The 17,863-nt window shown below is 46.4% G+C and overlaps 1 protein-coding gene across 7 annotated transcripts in view; it reads left to right on the top strand.

Annotated features, from left to right (window-relative positions):
• The first annotated feature begins 3,241 nt into the window (after window positions 1-3,241).
• USP48 (ubiquitin specific peptidase 48) overlaps window positions 3,242-17,863 on the top strand; it is a 108,006-nt gene continuing 93,384 nt past the window's right edge. For 4 of the 7 annotated variants that reach the window (XM_032759221.2, XM_032759220.2, XM_032759219.2 and 1 more), the window contains exon 1: window positions 3,672-4,011. In XM_032759221.2, coding sequence (XP_032615112.1) covers window positions 3,878-4,011 — 134 coding nt within the window. In that variant the 5' untranslated portion in view covers window positions 3,672-3,877. Of the gene's footprint in view, window positions 3,451-3,652; window positions 4,012-17,863 lie in introns of those variants that run through there. The other 3 variants (XR_009214773.1, XR_009214772.1, XM_058443769.1) reach the window with 2 other exon arrangements.

Here is a 17,863-nt window from a genome sequence, read left to right as displayed (position 1 = left end):
AGACTTTTTTCTCTTTCCACTCCCAACCTCTCCTTCATCACACCTCACTTCATCTCAGGTGGCCACAGGTGTTTTGAAATCTGGCTAGGGAGAGGCTGATTTGGGTTTAGGGCTGGGGGTGAGTATATTTATGGGATTCTGGCCCCTTGCGGGTATAGTTATGTTATTGCTAGGTGCCCCAGATTGCATTCAGGAATATTCCTAATGCCACTGTGCTGTCTTCCTGAGTGTTGTGATCTGAAGGTGCCGAATCCCAGGAGTACAAGGGCATAAATAAAATTTGAAATGCACGAAGCCAGAAATCGTGTGTGGAAAATCCTTCCAAATACACGGCTCACATGTGTAAGACATTTTATAGCAGTTGCTCCAAATTTAACAACAATCATTAAGAGTTAAATAATCTTACCAACAATGAATTACAAAACTGAAGGAAAAAAATTCCTAAACTATCACTAATAAAAAACTAATTTTGGGCCGGGCGCGGTGGCTCACGCCTGTAATCCCAGTACTTTGGGAGGCCGAGGCGGGCGGATCACAAGGTCAGGAGATTGAGATCGTCCTGGCTAACACGGTGAAACCCTGTCTCCACTAAAAATATAAAAAATTCTCCGGGCATGGTGGCGGGTGCCTGTAGTCCCAGCTACTCCGGAGGCTGAGGCCGGAGAATGGTGTGAGCCCCGGAGGTGGAGCTTGCAGTGAGCCGAGATCACACCACTGCACTCCAGCCTGGGCGACAGAGCAAGACTCCGTCTCAAAAACAAAACAAAACAAAACAAAAAACTAATTTTGATCAATCATGGTAGAGGAAAGACTGAATTATCTTTCCAGTTCTGCTATAAAAATATCCTGGTCAGGCGCGGTGGCTCACATCTATAATCCCAGCACTTTGGGAGGCCGAGGTGGGCGGATCACAAGGTCAGGAGTTCGAGACCAGCCTAGCCAACATGATGAAACCCCGTCTTTACTAAAAATACAAAAAAATAGCTGGGCATGGTGGCGGGCGCCTGTAATCCCAGCAACTCAGGAAGCTGAGGCAGGAGAATCGTTTGAACCCAGGAGACGGAAGTTGCAGTAAAGCCAAGATCGCGCCATTGCACTCCAGCCTGGGCAACAGGGCAAGACTCCCTCTCAAAAACAAAACTAAACAAAAAAATCCTCCTGCCCAGGCACAGTGGTTCATGCTTGTAATCCCAGCACTTTGGGAGGTGGAAGTGGGAGGACCGCTTGAGGCTAGGAGTTCTGCACCAGCCTGGGCAACACAGGGACCAAACCCCATCTCTACAAAAAACATAAAAATTAACCAAGAGTGGTGGCATATGCATCTGTAGTCCCAGCTACTTGGGAGGCTGCAGCAGGAAGATTGCTTGAGCCCAGGAGTTCAAGGCTGCAGTGAGCTATGATCATTCCACTGCACTCCGCTCTGGGCAACAGAGCAAGACTCCATCTAGCAAAAAAAAAATACAAAATATCACACAGTTGCTGTCACATAAAGAATCAAAAAGTGTGCAGCCAAAAAAAAAAAAAAAAAAAGTACGCAAAAAAGGCCAGGTGCTGAGGCTCACACCTGTAATCTCAGTGCTTCGGGAGGCTGAGGTGGGAGGATTGCTTGAGCCCAGAAGTTTGAGATCAGCCTGGGCAGCATTGTGAGAACCTGTCTCTATTTAAAGAAAAAAAAAAGTATTATAGAAGAATGTTCAGCAGTTAATAAAAATTTGTTATTATTTTGGATTTTATATTATTTGTCTTATTTGTCCTTTTTTTACATTTTGAAACTTATTGGGATTTTTTTCTCATTCTAAATAAACATTCACTTTCACACCTGATTTTTTTTTCTTTTTTTTTGAGATGGAATCTCGCTCTGTTGCCCAGGCTGGAGTGTAGTGGCAAGATCTCGGCTCACTGTAAGCTCCGCCTCCTGGGTTCACGCCTTTCTCCTGCCTCAGCCTCCGGAGTAGCTGGGACTACAGACGCCCGCCACTACGCCCGGCTATTTTTTTTTTTTGTATTTTTAGTAGAGATGGGGTTTCACCGCGTTAGCCAGGATGGTCTGGATCTCCTGACCTCGTGATCCGCCCGCCTTGGCCTCCCAAAGTGCTGGGATTACAGGCGTGAGCCACCGCGCCCGGCGGCGAGGTCTTCCTTTCAAGCCATAACTCTCACCTGTCCCTGTCTCAGAAATTGTGGCCCTCTCACGCCAAGCTTTTCTCTTCTGTGCCTTTGCTCCTTGTGGTTTTTTTTCTGGAATGGTGTCTTTTTTCTATCCTGGCTAAGTGCAACTCATCTGTTAAAAGTGGGCTTCGGAATTACTTCTGGGAAGCCTTTTCTCAAGTACCCCAAAGCCTCCCAAGACTGGGATGGGGATCTTTGTATTTCTACCGCTCACTCCCTAACCCACTTCCAAGGGCAGGGACCACATCTTACTTTCTTCTGCCTTCAGTGAATGTTTTTTTTGAGACGGAGTTTTACTCTTGTTGCCCAGGCTGGAGTGCAATGGCGTGATCTCGGCTAACCATAACCTCCGCCTCCCGGGTTCAAGCGGTTCTCCTGCCTCAGCCTCCCGAGTAGCTGGGATTACAGGCATGCGCGACCACGCCTTGCTAATCTTGTATTTTTAGTAGAGACGGGGTTTCTCCATTTTGGTCAGGCTGGTCTCGAACTCCTGACCTCAGGTGATCCGCCCACCTCGGCCTCCCAAAGTGCTGGGATTGGATCCTTGAGCCACCGTGCTCGGTCCAGTGAATGTTTATCTGAAGAATTCAGCCTAAGGTTTTCCAGCGGGCAAGCAGTTGAGTCAGAAATTAGCGCTTAGATTCTGGCAGGGCTCTAATTCAAATGCAAAATTCTTAAATATCCTCACTTTAGCAGAGTTCTTTACAGTTTGCAAAACAATTCTCATAAAGCTACTCTTTAAGTCCTGGGGCAGGAGTCGCAGAAAGGAAATGTTTTAAACCAGGAGCTAGAGAGGAACTAGAAAATCCTGGCATAGGGGTAACAGTCTTGAGAAGGGAGCCAACAGCAAACCTGACCCTGCTCACCAGAAAAACTCCACCCTGGCACCTCGGACACCCGCCCGCACGGTCTGCGGCGCACCGAGCCCTCCCACCTCGAAGACTACAAATCCCAGCATGCCTCACAGTGAGTGGCAGGGCGCAGGGCATGCCGGGACACGTAGTCCCACCCTGGCACGGGAACAGGCCGGAACGTCCCATGACGTCAGGAGGGCTCGGGAAAGGAGTTCGGAACCGGTCCAGGCTCAAGTTAAATCTCCCTCTAAACAGCCGACTCTGGTTTCTTTGGCGACTCGGTTTCTACTCTAAACAGGTCCCGCTCCACAGTCTGGGCGGGCCTGTGGTGTGCGTTGAGTAGCCTCTAGCGTGAAAACTTCATGGTTAAAAGGGAAGTACCGGAGGCAAGAAATAGCTTTCGAGGCACTGGTTTGTTAGAGTAGTGGTACGTAGTGCGCCGCCCTGAACGGGGGCTGAGACGCTGCTTTTCCAGCAGCGCCAGTGAGGACGTGGCAAGACTGCCTCGGACGTGCGCTTCCTCTTCCTCAGCCCGTCGGGTTAGAGGCGCGGGAGGCGCAGAGGCTGCCGGGAACGCGCATGCGCCCAGCGCTGCGGGGAGTCCACCTTTAACGTCCGCGGGCGCGGGGTGTGTCGGGTGTCGACGGCGGCGCTTTGCGGCCGGTCGTGCGGGTCGGGCGCGGGCGGGCGCGGCGGCAGTGGCGCGCACAGGTGATTGACTGGCCAGCTGCCTGAAGGAGCGCCGGGTCCTCCTTGCTGGCAGGTGGCGGAGCCCATTGGGGCAGCGGTGCAGACCGCGGCGGCGGCGGCGGCTGCGGCCGTCTGGCTCGAGACGCGTTCCTGGGGCCAAGGCCATGGCCCCGCGGCTGCAGCTGGAGAAGGCGGCCTGGCGCTGGGCGGAGACGGTGCGGCCCGAGGAGGTGTCGCAGGAGCACATCGAGACCGCTTACCGCATTTGGCTGGAGCCCTGCATTCGCGGCGTGTGCAGGTGAGGCCCGCGAACGGCGCCTTGCGGGTCCCTGGCGCCGGACCTTGGAAAGCCCGGGCGGGGTGGAGGAAAGGAAGACGGCAGCCCTTTGCATGCATTTGGGAGGCGCGGAGCCGAGCGAGGTGGTTTCCCCCTTTGCGCCGTCTGCGCGACCTGGGAAACGCAGCCTTCCTGGGCTGTGCGCGGAGGTGATGCTGGCCAAAGCACTTTAGGAAGGTTTGGGTTCCCATCCAGAAGATGGCGGTGGAGATGAAGGCAGGAGCCGAGAGCTTAGCAAGCGTTGATGGCTGGGGTATCTTGGCCACAGCACGGCTCTTTCGTTTGTAAAAAGGAACTTTTTGGAAGTGAGCTTCATCACAGTGTATCTTGTTGGTGTTGACACCGAAGGCCTGATCATCTTAGTATTATTTTTGGAGAGGGTAGCTTTAGAAAAAACTGTGGTCAGCCTACGTCATCGATACCCTGCACCCCCATTGACCTTCCCTCACTCGTTAATCTAGTATTTTTTTTTTTTTAAGCCTTTCTTTGGTCGTTCTGGTTCGACACCACTTTACCGAGTACCAAGTTTGAGCTGTGATAGTGCTGTCCTTCACGTCTGCCCCGCCCTTGAACCTTGCCTTTCCTTAACCCCCTCCTGTAGATTGAATCCTTAGGCTTTGCTCCCGTTTATTCCCTTTTTACCACCTTGTAACGCGGGAACTATAGTTTTTGTTTCAGAATGTTGTTGAAATTGACTTGGCCAAGCCGGGCATGCTCAGTAGCCGTCTTTCGGCAGGCATTTAGGAAATGCTTTCTGGAGTTTTTACATTCCGCTGGGGGATCCGGAAGGAATGGAAGTCCTGGTCTCTGGCTTTGGAGCTTATAGTCTAGTCTGAGAAGTGAAATAAGTTAGGGAGTTTCTATAAAGCAAACGAATAAGTCCAAGCTCTGGGCGTCTGTCTCACAAGGAGGGTAAATCTGACTTTAACAGTAAGTTCTGGAATGATTGAAGTCTGTGTATAATAGAAATAATCAAGCTTCAGTCAGTTTCTCAACGTAATTAGTTTCCAGACTAACCAAATAATGTAAACTGTTAATAGTTCTGGTGGTTTTTGAGACAGGGTCTCACTCTGTCACCCAGGCTGGAGTGCAGTGGCACGAGCTCAGCTCACTGCAACCTCCGTTTCCCAGGCTCAAGCGATCCTCCCACCTCAGCCTCCGGAGTAGCTGGGATTAGAGGCACGGGCCACCACGCCCGACTCAGTTTTGTGTTTTTAGTAGAGACAGGTTTTCGCCATGTTGGCCAGGCTGCTCTCGAGCTCTGGGCTCAAGCGGTCTGCCCACCTCTTCTGGGATTACAGGCGTGAGCCACCATGCTGGGCCAGTTTCTGATTATTTATTTATTTATTTTTTGAGACGGTGTTTCGCTCTTATTGCCCAGGCTGGAGTGCAATGGCACGATCTCGGCTCACCGCAACCTCCGCCTCCTTGGTTCAAGCGATTCTCCTGCCTCAGCCTCCTGAATAGCTGGGATTACAGGCATGCACCATCATGCCTGGTTAATTTTTTTTTTTTTTTGTATTTTTAGTAGAGACAGGGTTTCTCCATGTTGGTCAGGCTGGTCTCGAACTCCTGACCTCAGATAATTTGACTGCCTTGGCCTCCCAAAGTGCTGAGATTACAGGCGTGAGCCATCGCCCGCCGGGCCAATACTTTTCTTTTTTTTTTTTTCGAGACAGCGTCGTGAGACGCTGGATAAATTTTAAAAAATAAATTTTTAAAATAAAATTTTTAAAAGAAAAAAAGAATAGGCCAAGCGCGGTGGCTCCTGCCTGTAATCCCAGCACTTTGGGAGGCCGAGTCGGGCAGATCACGAGGTCAGGAGTTCGAGACCAGCCTGGCCAGCATGGTGAAACCCCGTTTTCTACTAAAAATACAAAAATTAGCCGGGGGTTGTGGCGGGCGCCTGTAATCCCAGCTACTGGGGTGGCTGAGGCAGGAGAATCGCTGGAACCCGGGAGGTGGAGGTTGCAGTGAGCCGAGATCACGCCACTGCACTCCAGCTTGGGCAACAGGGTGAGACTCCGTCTCAAAAAAAAAAAAAAAAAAAAAGTTATCTATCTTAGCTCTGTATGCACTGTATTTTCTGCCTCTAAATTTCCCTATTCTGGACATTTCATATAAATGGAATCCTAAACTACGTGGACTTTTGTGACTGATTTCCTTTACTTATGTATTTAAGGGTCATCCATGTTGTAGCATGTTTCAGCACTTCATTTCATTAAAAAAATACCTGGGAAATACATGTAACAGTGTTTACCATCTTAAAGTGCACAATTCGGTGGATTTCAGTACCTTTATAGTGTTGTACAAACATCACCACTGTCTGGTTCCAGAACTTTTCATTATCCTAAAAGGAAACTGAGCATCTGTTAGTCACTTCCCATTTTCCCCCCTCGCCCAGCCCCTGGCAACTGATAATCTACTTTCTGTCTCTGGATTTCCCTATTAATATTTCATAGCAATGGAATTATATAGTACGTGGCCATTTGTGTCTGGTTTTACTTAGCATAATGTTTCCAAGGGTTATCCCTGCTGCGCATGTGTCAGTACTTTATTCCTTACGGCTGAGTAGTATTCCATTTTATGGATAATACCACATTTTATGTATCTATTCATCAGTTGAGGGACATTTTGATTATTTCCGCCTTTTGGTTATTTTGAGTAGTACTCTGAACATTTGCATACAAGTTTTGGTCTGAACATCTGATTTCAGTTCTTTACCTGGGAGTGGAATTACTGGGTCATACACAGTCAATTCTGTGTTTAACTTACTGAACCGCGAAACTTTTCCACAGTGGTTGTACCGATTTACATTCCCACCAGTGATGTATGAGGGTTCAAATGCCTCATCATCCTCATAAACAGGTACTATTTTCTGTTTTTCTGATTAGGCCCTCCTAGTTGGGTGTAAAGTGATATATCTTTGTGGTTTTGATTTGCATTTTTCTAGTGACTAATGAGTTCAGTGTCTTTTCATGTGCTTCCTGCCTCTTTTCCTTTTATTAATCAATAATATGCCATCATATCTCTGTATATACCACATTTTTTATTTGCATTCATCTGCTGATAGACATTTGGGTCATTTCTACTTTTTGGTTGTTACAATGTTGCTATGAACATTCGTGTAGTAGTTTTTGTGGGCATTTGTTTTTATTTCTCGTGGTTATAGAAGTGGGATTGTTGGGTTGCATGGTAACTTTTAACTTTTTTTTTTAATTATTATTATTTTTTTGAGACGGAGTCTCTCTGTGTTGCCCAGGCTGGAGTGCAGTGGCGCCATCTCGGCTCACTGCAACCTCTGCTTCCTAGGTTCAAGCGATTCTTGTGCCTCAGCCTCCCAAGTCGCTGGGATTACAGGCGCCCACCACCACACCCAGCTAATTTTTTGTATTTTTTAGTAGAGACTGGGTTTCGCCAAGTTGGCCAGGCTGGTCTTGAACTCCTGACCTCAGGTGATGCACCTGCCTCGGCCTCCCAAAGTGCTGGGATTGCAGGCTTGAGCCACCGCACCCAGCTCTTTTAACTTTTGTTTATTTGTTTATTTTTAATGAGGTCTCACTCTGTAACCCAGACTGGATTGCAGTGCAATCATGGCTCACTGCAGCCTTGAACTCCTGGGCTCAAGCAATCCTTCCGCCTCAGCCTCCTGCCACTACAGGCACATGCCACAACACGAGGCTAATTAAACAAATTTTTTTGCCGGGCGTGGTGGCTCACGCCTGTAATCTCAGCACTGTGGGAAGCTGAGGCTGGCGGATCACGAGGTTAGGAGATTGAGACCATCCTGGCTAACATGGTGAAACTCCGTCTCTACTAAAAATACAAAAAATTAGCCGGGCATAGTGGCGGATGCCTGCAGTCCCAGCTACTCGGGAGGCTGAGGCAGGAGAATGGCATAAACCCGGAGGCAGAGCTTGCAATGAGCCGAGATTGCGCCACTGCACTCCAGCCTGGGTGACAGAACCAGACTCCGTCTCCAAAAAAAAAAAAAAACATTTGTGGAAATGGAGTCCCACTTTGGTGCCCAAGCTGGTCTTGAACTCCTTGCTTCAAGTGATCCCCCTGCCTTGGCCCCCTAAAATGCTTGTATTGCATGAATGAAGCTGTTCATGGCCTTTTTTTGGCTTTTTTTTTTTTTTTTTTTTTTATAAGATGAGGGTCTTGCTATGTTGTGTAGGCTGTCCTTGAACTCCTGGGCTTAATCGATCCTCCTGCCTCTGCTTCCCTGGTAGCTGGGACTATAGGCATGAACCATCATGTCTGTGTTTAATGTTTTGAGGAATTGTCAGGTCACTTTCCAGAGTGGCTGCACTATTTTACATATTCACAAGCAGTATATGAGGATTCCAGTTGCTCTACGTCCCTATACTTGTTACTGCCTTTTTTCTTTTAGCCATCCTAGTGGGTGTGAAGTGGTGTATTATGTTTTGATTTGTGTTTCATTGATGACTAATCATGTTAAACATCTTTTTGTGTACTTATTGGCCAATCATATATCTTTTTTGGAGAAATGTCTGTTTAAATCCTTTGCGTGCTTTTAAATTGAGTTGCCTTTTTATTATTGAGTTGTGATCTTTTTTTGGTCTTGTTTCTGTTTTGTTTTTTTTTGTTTTTTTTTTTTTTTTTGAGACGGAGTCTCGCTCTGACCCAGGCTGGAGTGCAGTGATGCCATCTCGGCTCTCTGCAACCTCTGCCTCCCAGGTTTAAGTGATTCTCCTGCCTCAGCCTCCCGAGTAGCTGGGACTACAGGCGCACACCATCACGCCTAGCTAATTTTTTTTTTTGGTGTATTTAGTAGAGACGGGGTTTCACCATGCTGGCCAGGCTGGTCTCAAACTCCTGACCTTGTGATACGCCCACCTCAGTCTCCCAAAGTGCTAGGATTACAGGCGTGAGCCACTGCATCCAGCCGAGTTGTGTTCTTTATATATACTGCATATAAGTCCCTTATTAGATATATGATTTGCAAATATTTTTCTAATTTCTATGGCTTTTAATTTTATTGGTGGTATCATTTTCAGTACAAAAGCTTTTAATGTTGATGTAGTCCAATTTCTTCTTCTCCTCTTCTTATTCTTATTAACGAAGCAGGGTTCTTGCTTTGTTGCCCAGCCTGGAGTGCAGTGGTGTGATTGTAGCTCACTGTAGCCTTCAACTCCTGGGCTCAAGTGATCTTTTTGCAACATCCCCAGTAGGTACAACTGCAGATTGCACCACCACACCCAGCTGATTTTTTTGGTATTTTTGTAGAGTCGGGGTCTTGCTATGTTACCCAGGCTGACCTTGAACCTTTAGCCTCAAGCAGTCCTGCTTCAGCTTCCCAGAGTACTGGGATTACAGGTGTGAACCACCTGGCCCCAACATTGTACTATTTTTTTTTGATGCTTTTGGTCTTGTAAGAAGCCACACCTCACCCAAGGTTTGAGCAGTTTCAATTAATGAATTAGTTAATTTTATGAGACAAGGTCTGGCTGTGTTGCCCAGGCTGGAGTACAGTGGTACAGCCTTGGCTCAATGCAACCTCTGCCTCCCAGGGGCTCAAGCCATCCTCCTACTTCAGCCTCCCGAGTAGCTGTGACTACAAGCATGCTCCACCACGCTCGGCTAATTTTTGGTGTTTTTTTTTCCCAGATGGAGTCTGGCTCTGTTGTCCAGGCTGAGTGTAGTGGTGCAATCTTGGCTCACTGCAACCTCTGCCTCCCAGGTTCAAGCGATTCTCCTGCCTCAGCCTCCTGAGTAGCTGGGATTACAGGCATGCACCACCACAGCTGGCTAATTTTTTTTTCTTCTTTGAGACAGAATTTCACTCTTGTTGCCCAGGCTGGAGTGCAGCAGTGCAAACTTGGCTCGCTGCAACCTCCGCCTCCTGAGTTCAAGCAGTTCTCCTGCCTCAGCCTCCTGAGTAGCTGGGATTGCAGGCACCATGCCCGGCTAATTTTTGTATTTTTAGTAGAGATGGGGTTTTGCCATGTAGGCCAGGCTGGTCTCGAACTCCTGACCTCAGGTGGTCCCCCTGCCTTGGCCTCCCAAAGTGGTGGGATTACAGGCATGAGCCACTGTGCCTGGCCCTGTCAGCTTTTATTTAGATATCCAAAAATCTCTCTTTCTACTCACTTTCTTCTTTTTTTTTTGAGACAAGACAGTATTCACTTTCTCCTTTTTTATAGAGACAGAGTCTTGTCACGTTGCCCAGGCTGGTCTCAAACTCCTGGGCTCTAGCAGTCCTCTCTCCTCAGCCTCCTAAATTGCTGGGATTCCAGGCATGAACCTTTCTCCTTTTGTTTATTTCTTCTCTTTGCAAGAAGAGATTAAATAAATAAACAGTATCACCAATATGTATTTTTCATACTTTATGCAACAATTTGTTATGAGATACCAAAGCTGAAGAATGAGGTGTTTGACCATATTCAAAGACTACATGTGTCAGGACTGTTTACATTTCTGAAAGTCCTTAGGACAATCACAGGATGAAAGCAGTGTGTACTAAATCCTCTGTCCACAGAATTCTGCAAATATTGTGTGTCTTGAAGGCAGACTTGTTTGTTAACAGTGAGGTTGGTGGTCAAGTAAGTTCCTGGAAGTAAAATTGTTGGCTAAGGGATGTGTGTTTTTCATTTTGATCCATATTGCTAAATTGCCCCTCAGAATGAGGGTTTCTCTTTACATTTCCCTGTCAATGTGTAAGAGTATCTTACATTTACATCATACCCTCACCAACATAATGTGTTAGTCACACTTTTTGATCTAAGTGCAAAGGGTTTCATATGTTTAATATGTATTTCTTTTGTTACAATGTCTTTTTGTTATAGTTAGCCTTTCGATGTGAAATTTGTTTTGTTTTGTTTTTGAGGCAGGGTCTTACTGTGTTGCTTAGGCTGGTCTCAAACTCCTGGGCTCAAGGCATCTTCCTTCCTCAGCTTCCTGAATAGCTGAGATTACAAGTGCATGTCATCATGCCCAGCCTTGATATGAATTTTCAAAGACTGGATTTACTTATGCTTCCAGCCGTGTATACGGAGTACAGTGTCTGTTTTGTTCTCATTAGGGAAACATCATATGACTATTACCAAATTAAAACATTACAGAAATGTGTGAAGCACTCTAGAAAGCCAGTGTCATGCCATCTTTCTTCAGTGGCTTTGTAGCTCTAGTCCCAAAACCCTAATGAGGGCCATGCACGGTGGCTCACGCCTGTAATCCCAACACTTTGTTAGGCCGAGGTAGGAGGATTACTTGAGGTCAGGAGTTTGAGACCAGTCTGGTCAACATGGCAAAAACCCATTTCTACTAAATTAGCCGGGCATGGTGGTGGCATACACCTGTAATTCCAGCTACTCAGGAGGCTGAGGCGCAAGAATTGCTTGAACCCAGGAGGGGTAGGTTGCAGTGAGCCGAGATTGAGCCACTGCACTCCAACCTGGGTGACAGAGTGAGACTCTGTCTTGATAAAAACCAACCAACCAAACAAAATAACCCTAATGAGGACCCATAGTTCCAGCTACACTGGAGACTGAGGTGGGAGGATGGCTTAAGCTTGGGAGGTGGAGGTTGCAGTGAGCCAAGACCATGCCACTGCACTCCAGCTTGGGCGACAGAGCAAGACCCTGTCTCAAAGGAAAAAGAACAAAAGGGAGTCACAATACATACTTTGTTGCAACTTGTTTCTATTATTCATGCATGTAGATCTGCCTTATTTATTTATTTATTTTTGAGAGAGTCTCGCTTTGTTGCCCAGGCTGGAGTGCAGTGCGTGATTTTGGCTCACTGCAACCTCCGCCTCCCAGGTTCAAGTGATTCTTGGGCCTCAGCCTCCTGAGTAGCTGGGACTACAGGCATGGGCCACCATGCTTGGCTAATTTTTGTAGTTTAGTAGAGACGGGGTTTCACCATGTTGGCCAGGCTGGTCTCAAACTCCTGACTTCAGGTGATCTGCCCGCCTCAGCGTCCCGAAGTGTTGGGATTACAGGCGTGAGCCACCGCACCTGGCTATTCTTTTTTTGTTTGTTTGTTTGTTTGTTTTGAGACAGAATCTTGCTCTGTTGCCAGGCTGGAGTACAGTGGCGCGATCTCGTCTCACTGCAACCTCCACCTCCTGGGTTCAAGCGATTCTCCTGCCTTAGCCTCCTGACTAGCTGGGACTACAGGGGCGCCCCACTACACCCGGCTAATTTTTGTATTTTTAGTAGAGATCTGGTTTCACCGTGTTGGCCAGGATGGTCTCGATCTCCTGACCTCGCGATCTGCCCACCTTGGCCTCCCAAAGTGCTGGGATTACAGGTTTGAGCCACTGCGACTGGTCCTATTCTTTTTAAAAACATATTCTTACGTATGTTTATGGTATATAACATAGCATACATACATACAGTGAAATGGTAACTGTAGTGAAGCAGATTGACATCTATTATCTCACAGTTAACAAATTTTGTGTGTGGCAAGAGAAGCTAAAATCTCATTTAGCAGGAACCCCAAATACATACCTGCCTCATTATTATTATTATTATTATTTTGAGATGGAGTCTTGCTCTGTCACCCAGGCTGGAGTGCAGTGGCGCTATCTGCTCTCACTGCAACCTCCACCTCCTGGGTTCAAGCGATTCTCCTGCCCCGGCCTCCCGAGTAGCTGGGATTACAGGCGCATGCCACCATACCCACCTAATTATTGTATTTTTAGTAGAGCCACCGCACCCAGCCAGTTACATAGTTTTTTAAAAATAGAGATGGGGTCTTGCTATGCTGCCCTGACTGGTCTTGAATTCCTGGCTTCAAGCAGTCCTTCCACCTTGCCCTCCCAAAGTGCTGGGATTACAGGTGTGAGCCACTGTGCCTAACCTGCATTATAATTTATTTAACCAGTTTCCTGTTGATGGACTTTGGGGTTTCTGGTCTTTGATAATACAACCCATGCCGCCCTAGCCAGCCCTCTGCATCGATCTTGAGTGTTGAGTGAGTGTTTTCACTTAGGTTGCTAGATGAGAAATTGCTGAGGTAAAGGGACCGTTTAGAATTTTGATAGATGCCAAAAGTTCGTACCATTTTTCCTGGTCCTCTGGAGTGAGTGTGCCTATTACCTTATTCAAAGCATTCCTATTCCCAACTTCCATCTGATTAGCGAAAAATAGCATCTTATTTTCATTTGCCATATTTTGCTGGTGACATTGAGCATCTTTTTAATTTTATTTTTTAGTTTTATAGAGATAGGATCTCGTGTTGGCCAGGCTGGTCTTGAACTCCTGGGCCCAAGAGATCCTCAGCCTTGGCCTCCCAAACTGCTGGGATTACAGGCTTGAGCCACTGCATCCCGTCTCCTTTTTATATTTACTTGCCATTTGTATTTCTCCTGTGAATTGTGTGTTCCGGATTGTTGGTCATTTTCTTACTGATTTTCAAGAGCTTATTGAATATTTCCTTTTTTTTTTTTTTGAGATGGAGTCTTGCTCTGTCGCCCAGGCTAGAGTGCAGTGGCGTGATCTCTGCTCACTGCAAGCTCTGCCTCCCAGGTTCACGCCATTCTCCTGCCTCAGCCTCCCAAGTAGCTGGGACTACAGGCGCCCACCATGACGCCCGGCGAATTTTTTGTATTTTTAGTAGAGACGGGGTTTCACTGTGTTAGCCAGGATGGTCTCGATCTCCTGACCTCGTGATCTGCCCGCCTCGGCCTCCCAAAGTGCGGGGATTACAGGCGTGAGCCACCGTGCCCGGCCCGGCCTAGTTTATTGAATATTTCTGTCGAAGATATTTTCTGTGGTATTTTTGGGCTTTGTGGGCTTTTTTTCCTTTTGGTACGTTAGTTTTTGATTTTTTTATGTGGTAAAATTTATGAATGCTTTTTTTTATGGTTTCTGGATTTCCCAATTCTGAGGTTATAAAAATATCCACTCATGTTGTGTTTTAGTACTGATGGTTTACTTTTATGCAACCTTTATGTTTTTATAATTTAATTTGATTTATGGATTGAGGTAGGGATCCATCAATATTTTATTTTGTTTTTTACCAAATGGCTACTCAGTTGTCTTAAACCATTTGTTGAACAATTCAGTCTTTTTCCTCACCAGTTAAAAAGCCACCTTTATTACATGGCACATTCCCATATTTACTTGGGTTTATTTCTCAGCCCCCTTTTTTTTTTTTTTGAGATGGAGTTTCGCTCTTGTTGCCCAGGCTGGAGTTAAATGGCGCAATCTCAGCTCACTGCAACTTCCACCTCCTGGGTTCAAGCGATTCTCCTGTCTCATCCCCCTGAGTAGCTGGGATTACAGGCATGTGCCACCATGCCCGGCTAACTTTGTATTTTTAGTAGAGACGGGGTTTCTCCGTGTTGGTCAGGCTGTTCTTGAACTGTCGACCTCAGGTGATCTGCCTGCCTTGGCCTCCCAAAGTGTTGGGATTATAGGTGTAAGCTACCGTGCCCAGCCTCTCAACCCTGTTTTTTTTGCCATTGATTAATTTCGTTGAGTAACTCTGTACTGATACCACTATTCTAATTATTTTATAATACTTAAAAAATATCTGATAAGGCAAGACCTTAATTCCTTTTAGAATTTTTCTCATGGTTCTCATGAAAAATAAATAAATAAACAATTTATAATTGATCGTTATAATTTATAATTATAAAATTATAAAAATAATTATAAATTATAATTAATATATTAATAATTAATAAGAATTTATTTATTTATTTATTTATTTTTTGAGACAGAGTCTCACTCTATGGCCCAGGCTGGATTGCAGTGGCGCGATCTTTGCTCACTTCAGCCTCCACCTCCCGGGTTCAGGCGATTCTCCTGCCTCAGCCTCCCAACTAGCTGGGACTACAGGCGTGCACCACCACTCCCGGCTACTTTTTGTATTAGTAGAGATGGGGTTTCACCATGTTGGCCGGGTTGGTCTTGATTTCGAAAATTTATTTAAAAAATTATTTGTATTTTAGGTTTTTTTTTTTTTTTGAGATGGAGTCTCGCTGTGTCGCCCAGGCTGGAGTGCAGTGGCACAATCTTGGCTCACTGCAAGCTCCACCTCCCGGGTTCACACCATTCTCCTGCCTCAGCCTCTCCGAGTAGCTGGGACTACAGGCGCCCGCCACCACGCCCGTCTAATTTTTTTGTATTTTTAGTAGAGACAGGGTTTCACTGTGGTCTTGATCTCCTGACCTCGTGATCCGCCCGCCTTGGCCTTCCAAAGTGCTGGGATTACAAGCGTGAGCCACCGCGCCCGGCCTTTTAGTTGTTTTTTGAGGCAGTCTTGCTCTGTCACCTAGGCTGGAGTGCAGTGCCACAATCTTAGCTCACTGCACCCTCTACCTCCTGGGTTCAAGTGATTCTTGTGCCTCAGCCATCTGAGTAGCTTGGATGACAGGCATGTGCCATCATGCCTGGCTAATTTTTTTGTATTTTTTAGTAGAGGTGGGGTTTCACCATCTTTGCCAGGCTGGTCTTCAACTCCGGGCCTCAAGTGATCTGCCTGCCTCGGTGTCCCATAATGCTGGGATTACAGGCGTGAGCCACTGTACCCAGCTTGAAAGTTTATTTTTTTACATACAGAAAAGCACACAAATCATAAGAATAACACTTGATTGGCCGGGTGCGGTGGCTCATGCCTGTAATCTCAGCACTTTGGGAGGCCGACGCAGGCGGGTCACCTGAGGTCAGGAGTTCAAGACCAGTCTGGCCAATATGGTGAAACCCTGTCTGTACTAGAAATACAAAAAGTTAGCCGGGCATGGTGGTGCACCCCTGTAGTCCCAGCTACTCAGAAGGCTGTGAGGCAGGAGAATCGCTTGAACATGGGAGGCGGAGGTTGCAGTGAGCCAAGATCATGCCTCTGCACTCCTGGGCGACAGAGTGAGCTCTGTCTCAAAAAAAAAAAAAAAAGTAACACTTGATTGACTAATTATCAGGAAAGAAATTTATCTGTCCCGTATCTACCACCAAGATCAAAACATTACTAACACTTCAAGACACCCTTATCTTCCATTTTTCTACTACCAGTTACTTCTGCCTCTCTTCCTTGAAGGAAACCCCTTATGCTTACTTTGAATTGAGCAGATTATTTTGCCTATGTTAAACTTCATGTATATGCATACATTGTTGTTTCTTCTGCCTCTGCTTTCTTTCACTCAACTTTATAAGATTAATTTATGTGTAAGCAGTAGTGTGTTCACTTTTAGTGCTGTACAATTTTTTTTTTTTTGGTGGGGGACGAGGTCTCAATATGTTGCCCAGGCCGGTCTGGAACTCCTGGGCTCAAGCAGTCTGCTCACCTCGGCCTCCCAAGGTGCTGGGATTATAAGCATGAGCCAGTGGGACCAACAGTGCTGTACATTATTTCAGCGTGTGAGTATATACTGTATATTATATTCCTTTCTACTAGTGATGGTCATTTTGATTTTTCCATGTATTTGGTCATTATGAATAAAGCTGCAGTGAACATTCTGCGTATATATTTTAGTGTCTTTTTTTTTTCTTTTTTTTTTGATACAGGATTTCACTTCATCACCCAGGCTGGAGTACATGGTGTGATCACAGTTCACTGCAGCCTCGACCTCTGGGGTCTGTCTAAGTGGTCCTTCCACTTAAGCTTCCCCAGTAGCTGAGACTGCAGACACTCACCACCATGTTTGGCTAATTCAAAAGTTTTTTGTAGGCCTGGCACAGTGGCTTACGCCTTTAATCCCAGCCATTTTGGGAGGCTGAGGTAGGTGGACACTTGAGGCCAGGAGTTTGAGACCAGCCTGGGGAACATGGTGAAAACCCATCTGTACAAATACACAAAAATTAGCCAGACGTGGTGGTGCATGCCTGTAATCCCAGCTACTTGGGAAGCTGAGGTGGGAGAATTGCTTGAACCCAGGAGGCGGAGGTTGCAGTGAGCTGAGATCTTGGCACTGTACTCTAGCCTGGGTGACAGCGAGACCCTGCCTCAAAAAAAAAAATCTTTTCTGCTCCCCTCCCTCCTCCCACCCTCCACCCCCAAGTAAGACCCCAATGTCTATTGCTCTCTTCTTTGTGTTCATAAGTTCTCTTTGTGTTCAGAAGTTCTCATCATGTAGCTCCCATAAGATAAAGATTTATCTTCCCCAGGGTCCTAAATATTCTCCTGTGTTATTTTCTGTAAGTTGTATTGCTTTATCTTTCATGCTTAGGTCTACAGTCAACCTGGAATTGATTATTCTCATCAGTTGGGAAGTTGGGAAGTAAGATCATGGAATAATTTGAGGTTACTTGATCTCTATGACTTTAGCATAAAGTAGCAGAGGATTGAATGACTGCTAATCATGAACATGTCTGATGTTAGCAAAAGCAACGACTCAAAGCAAAAGGGAGACATACATGGGGAAAACAAACACAAATACTTAAAATTAAATACATGACGAGACTGTGTGTGTGTTTTAAAAAATGATACTGGGCCAAGTGCAGTGGCTTACGCCAGTAATCCCAGCAGTTTGGGAGGCAAAGACGGGAGGATCACTTGAGGCCAGGAAGACCAGGCTGCAGTGAGCTATGATTTTACTGCTGCACTACAGCCTGGGCAACAGAGCAAGGCCCTGCCTCAAAACACAAACCAAAACCAAAACGATACTGTTTTATTACTACTAGCAGGAGTGGCCTGCATGGTGGTGGGTATGCTGGGCTTAGGGTGTGTGGGAGCCATGAGGAGGAGATGGTGACTGAGATCCTAGAAGGAAAGCAGGGGTGGGGCTTGAAGGCAAGACCCAAGGCAAGACCCTCCTTAGATTTGCTTCTGGGAATAGGTAGCCGTGATAAAATAGTCATGGCTTATGATGAACTAGGGCCATGCTGCCAATAAGATTAAG

Source organism: Hylobates moloch, unplaced genomic scaffold (assembly GCF_009828535.3).
Source record: "Hylobates moloch isolate HMO894 unplaced genomic scaffold, HMol_V3 SCAFFOLD_9, whole genome shotgun sequence".
NCBI classification, from domain to species: Eukaryota; Metazoa; Chordata; class Mammalia; order Primates; family Hylobatidae; genus Hylobates; species Hylobates moloch.
Note: the sequence above shows the minus strand (reverse complement) of the source record. Positions and strands in the feature narration are given on the sequence as shown.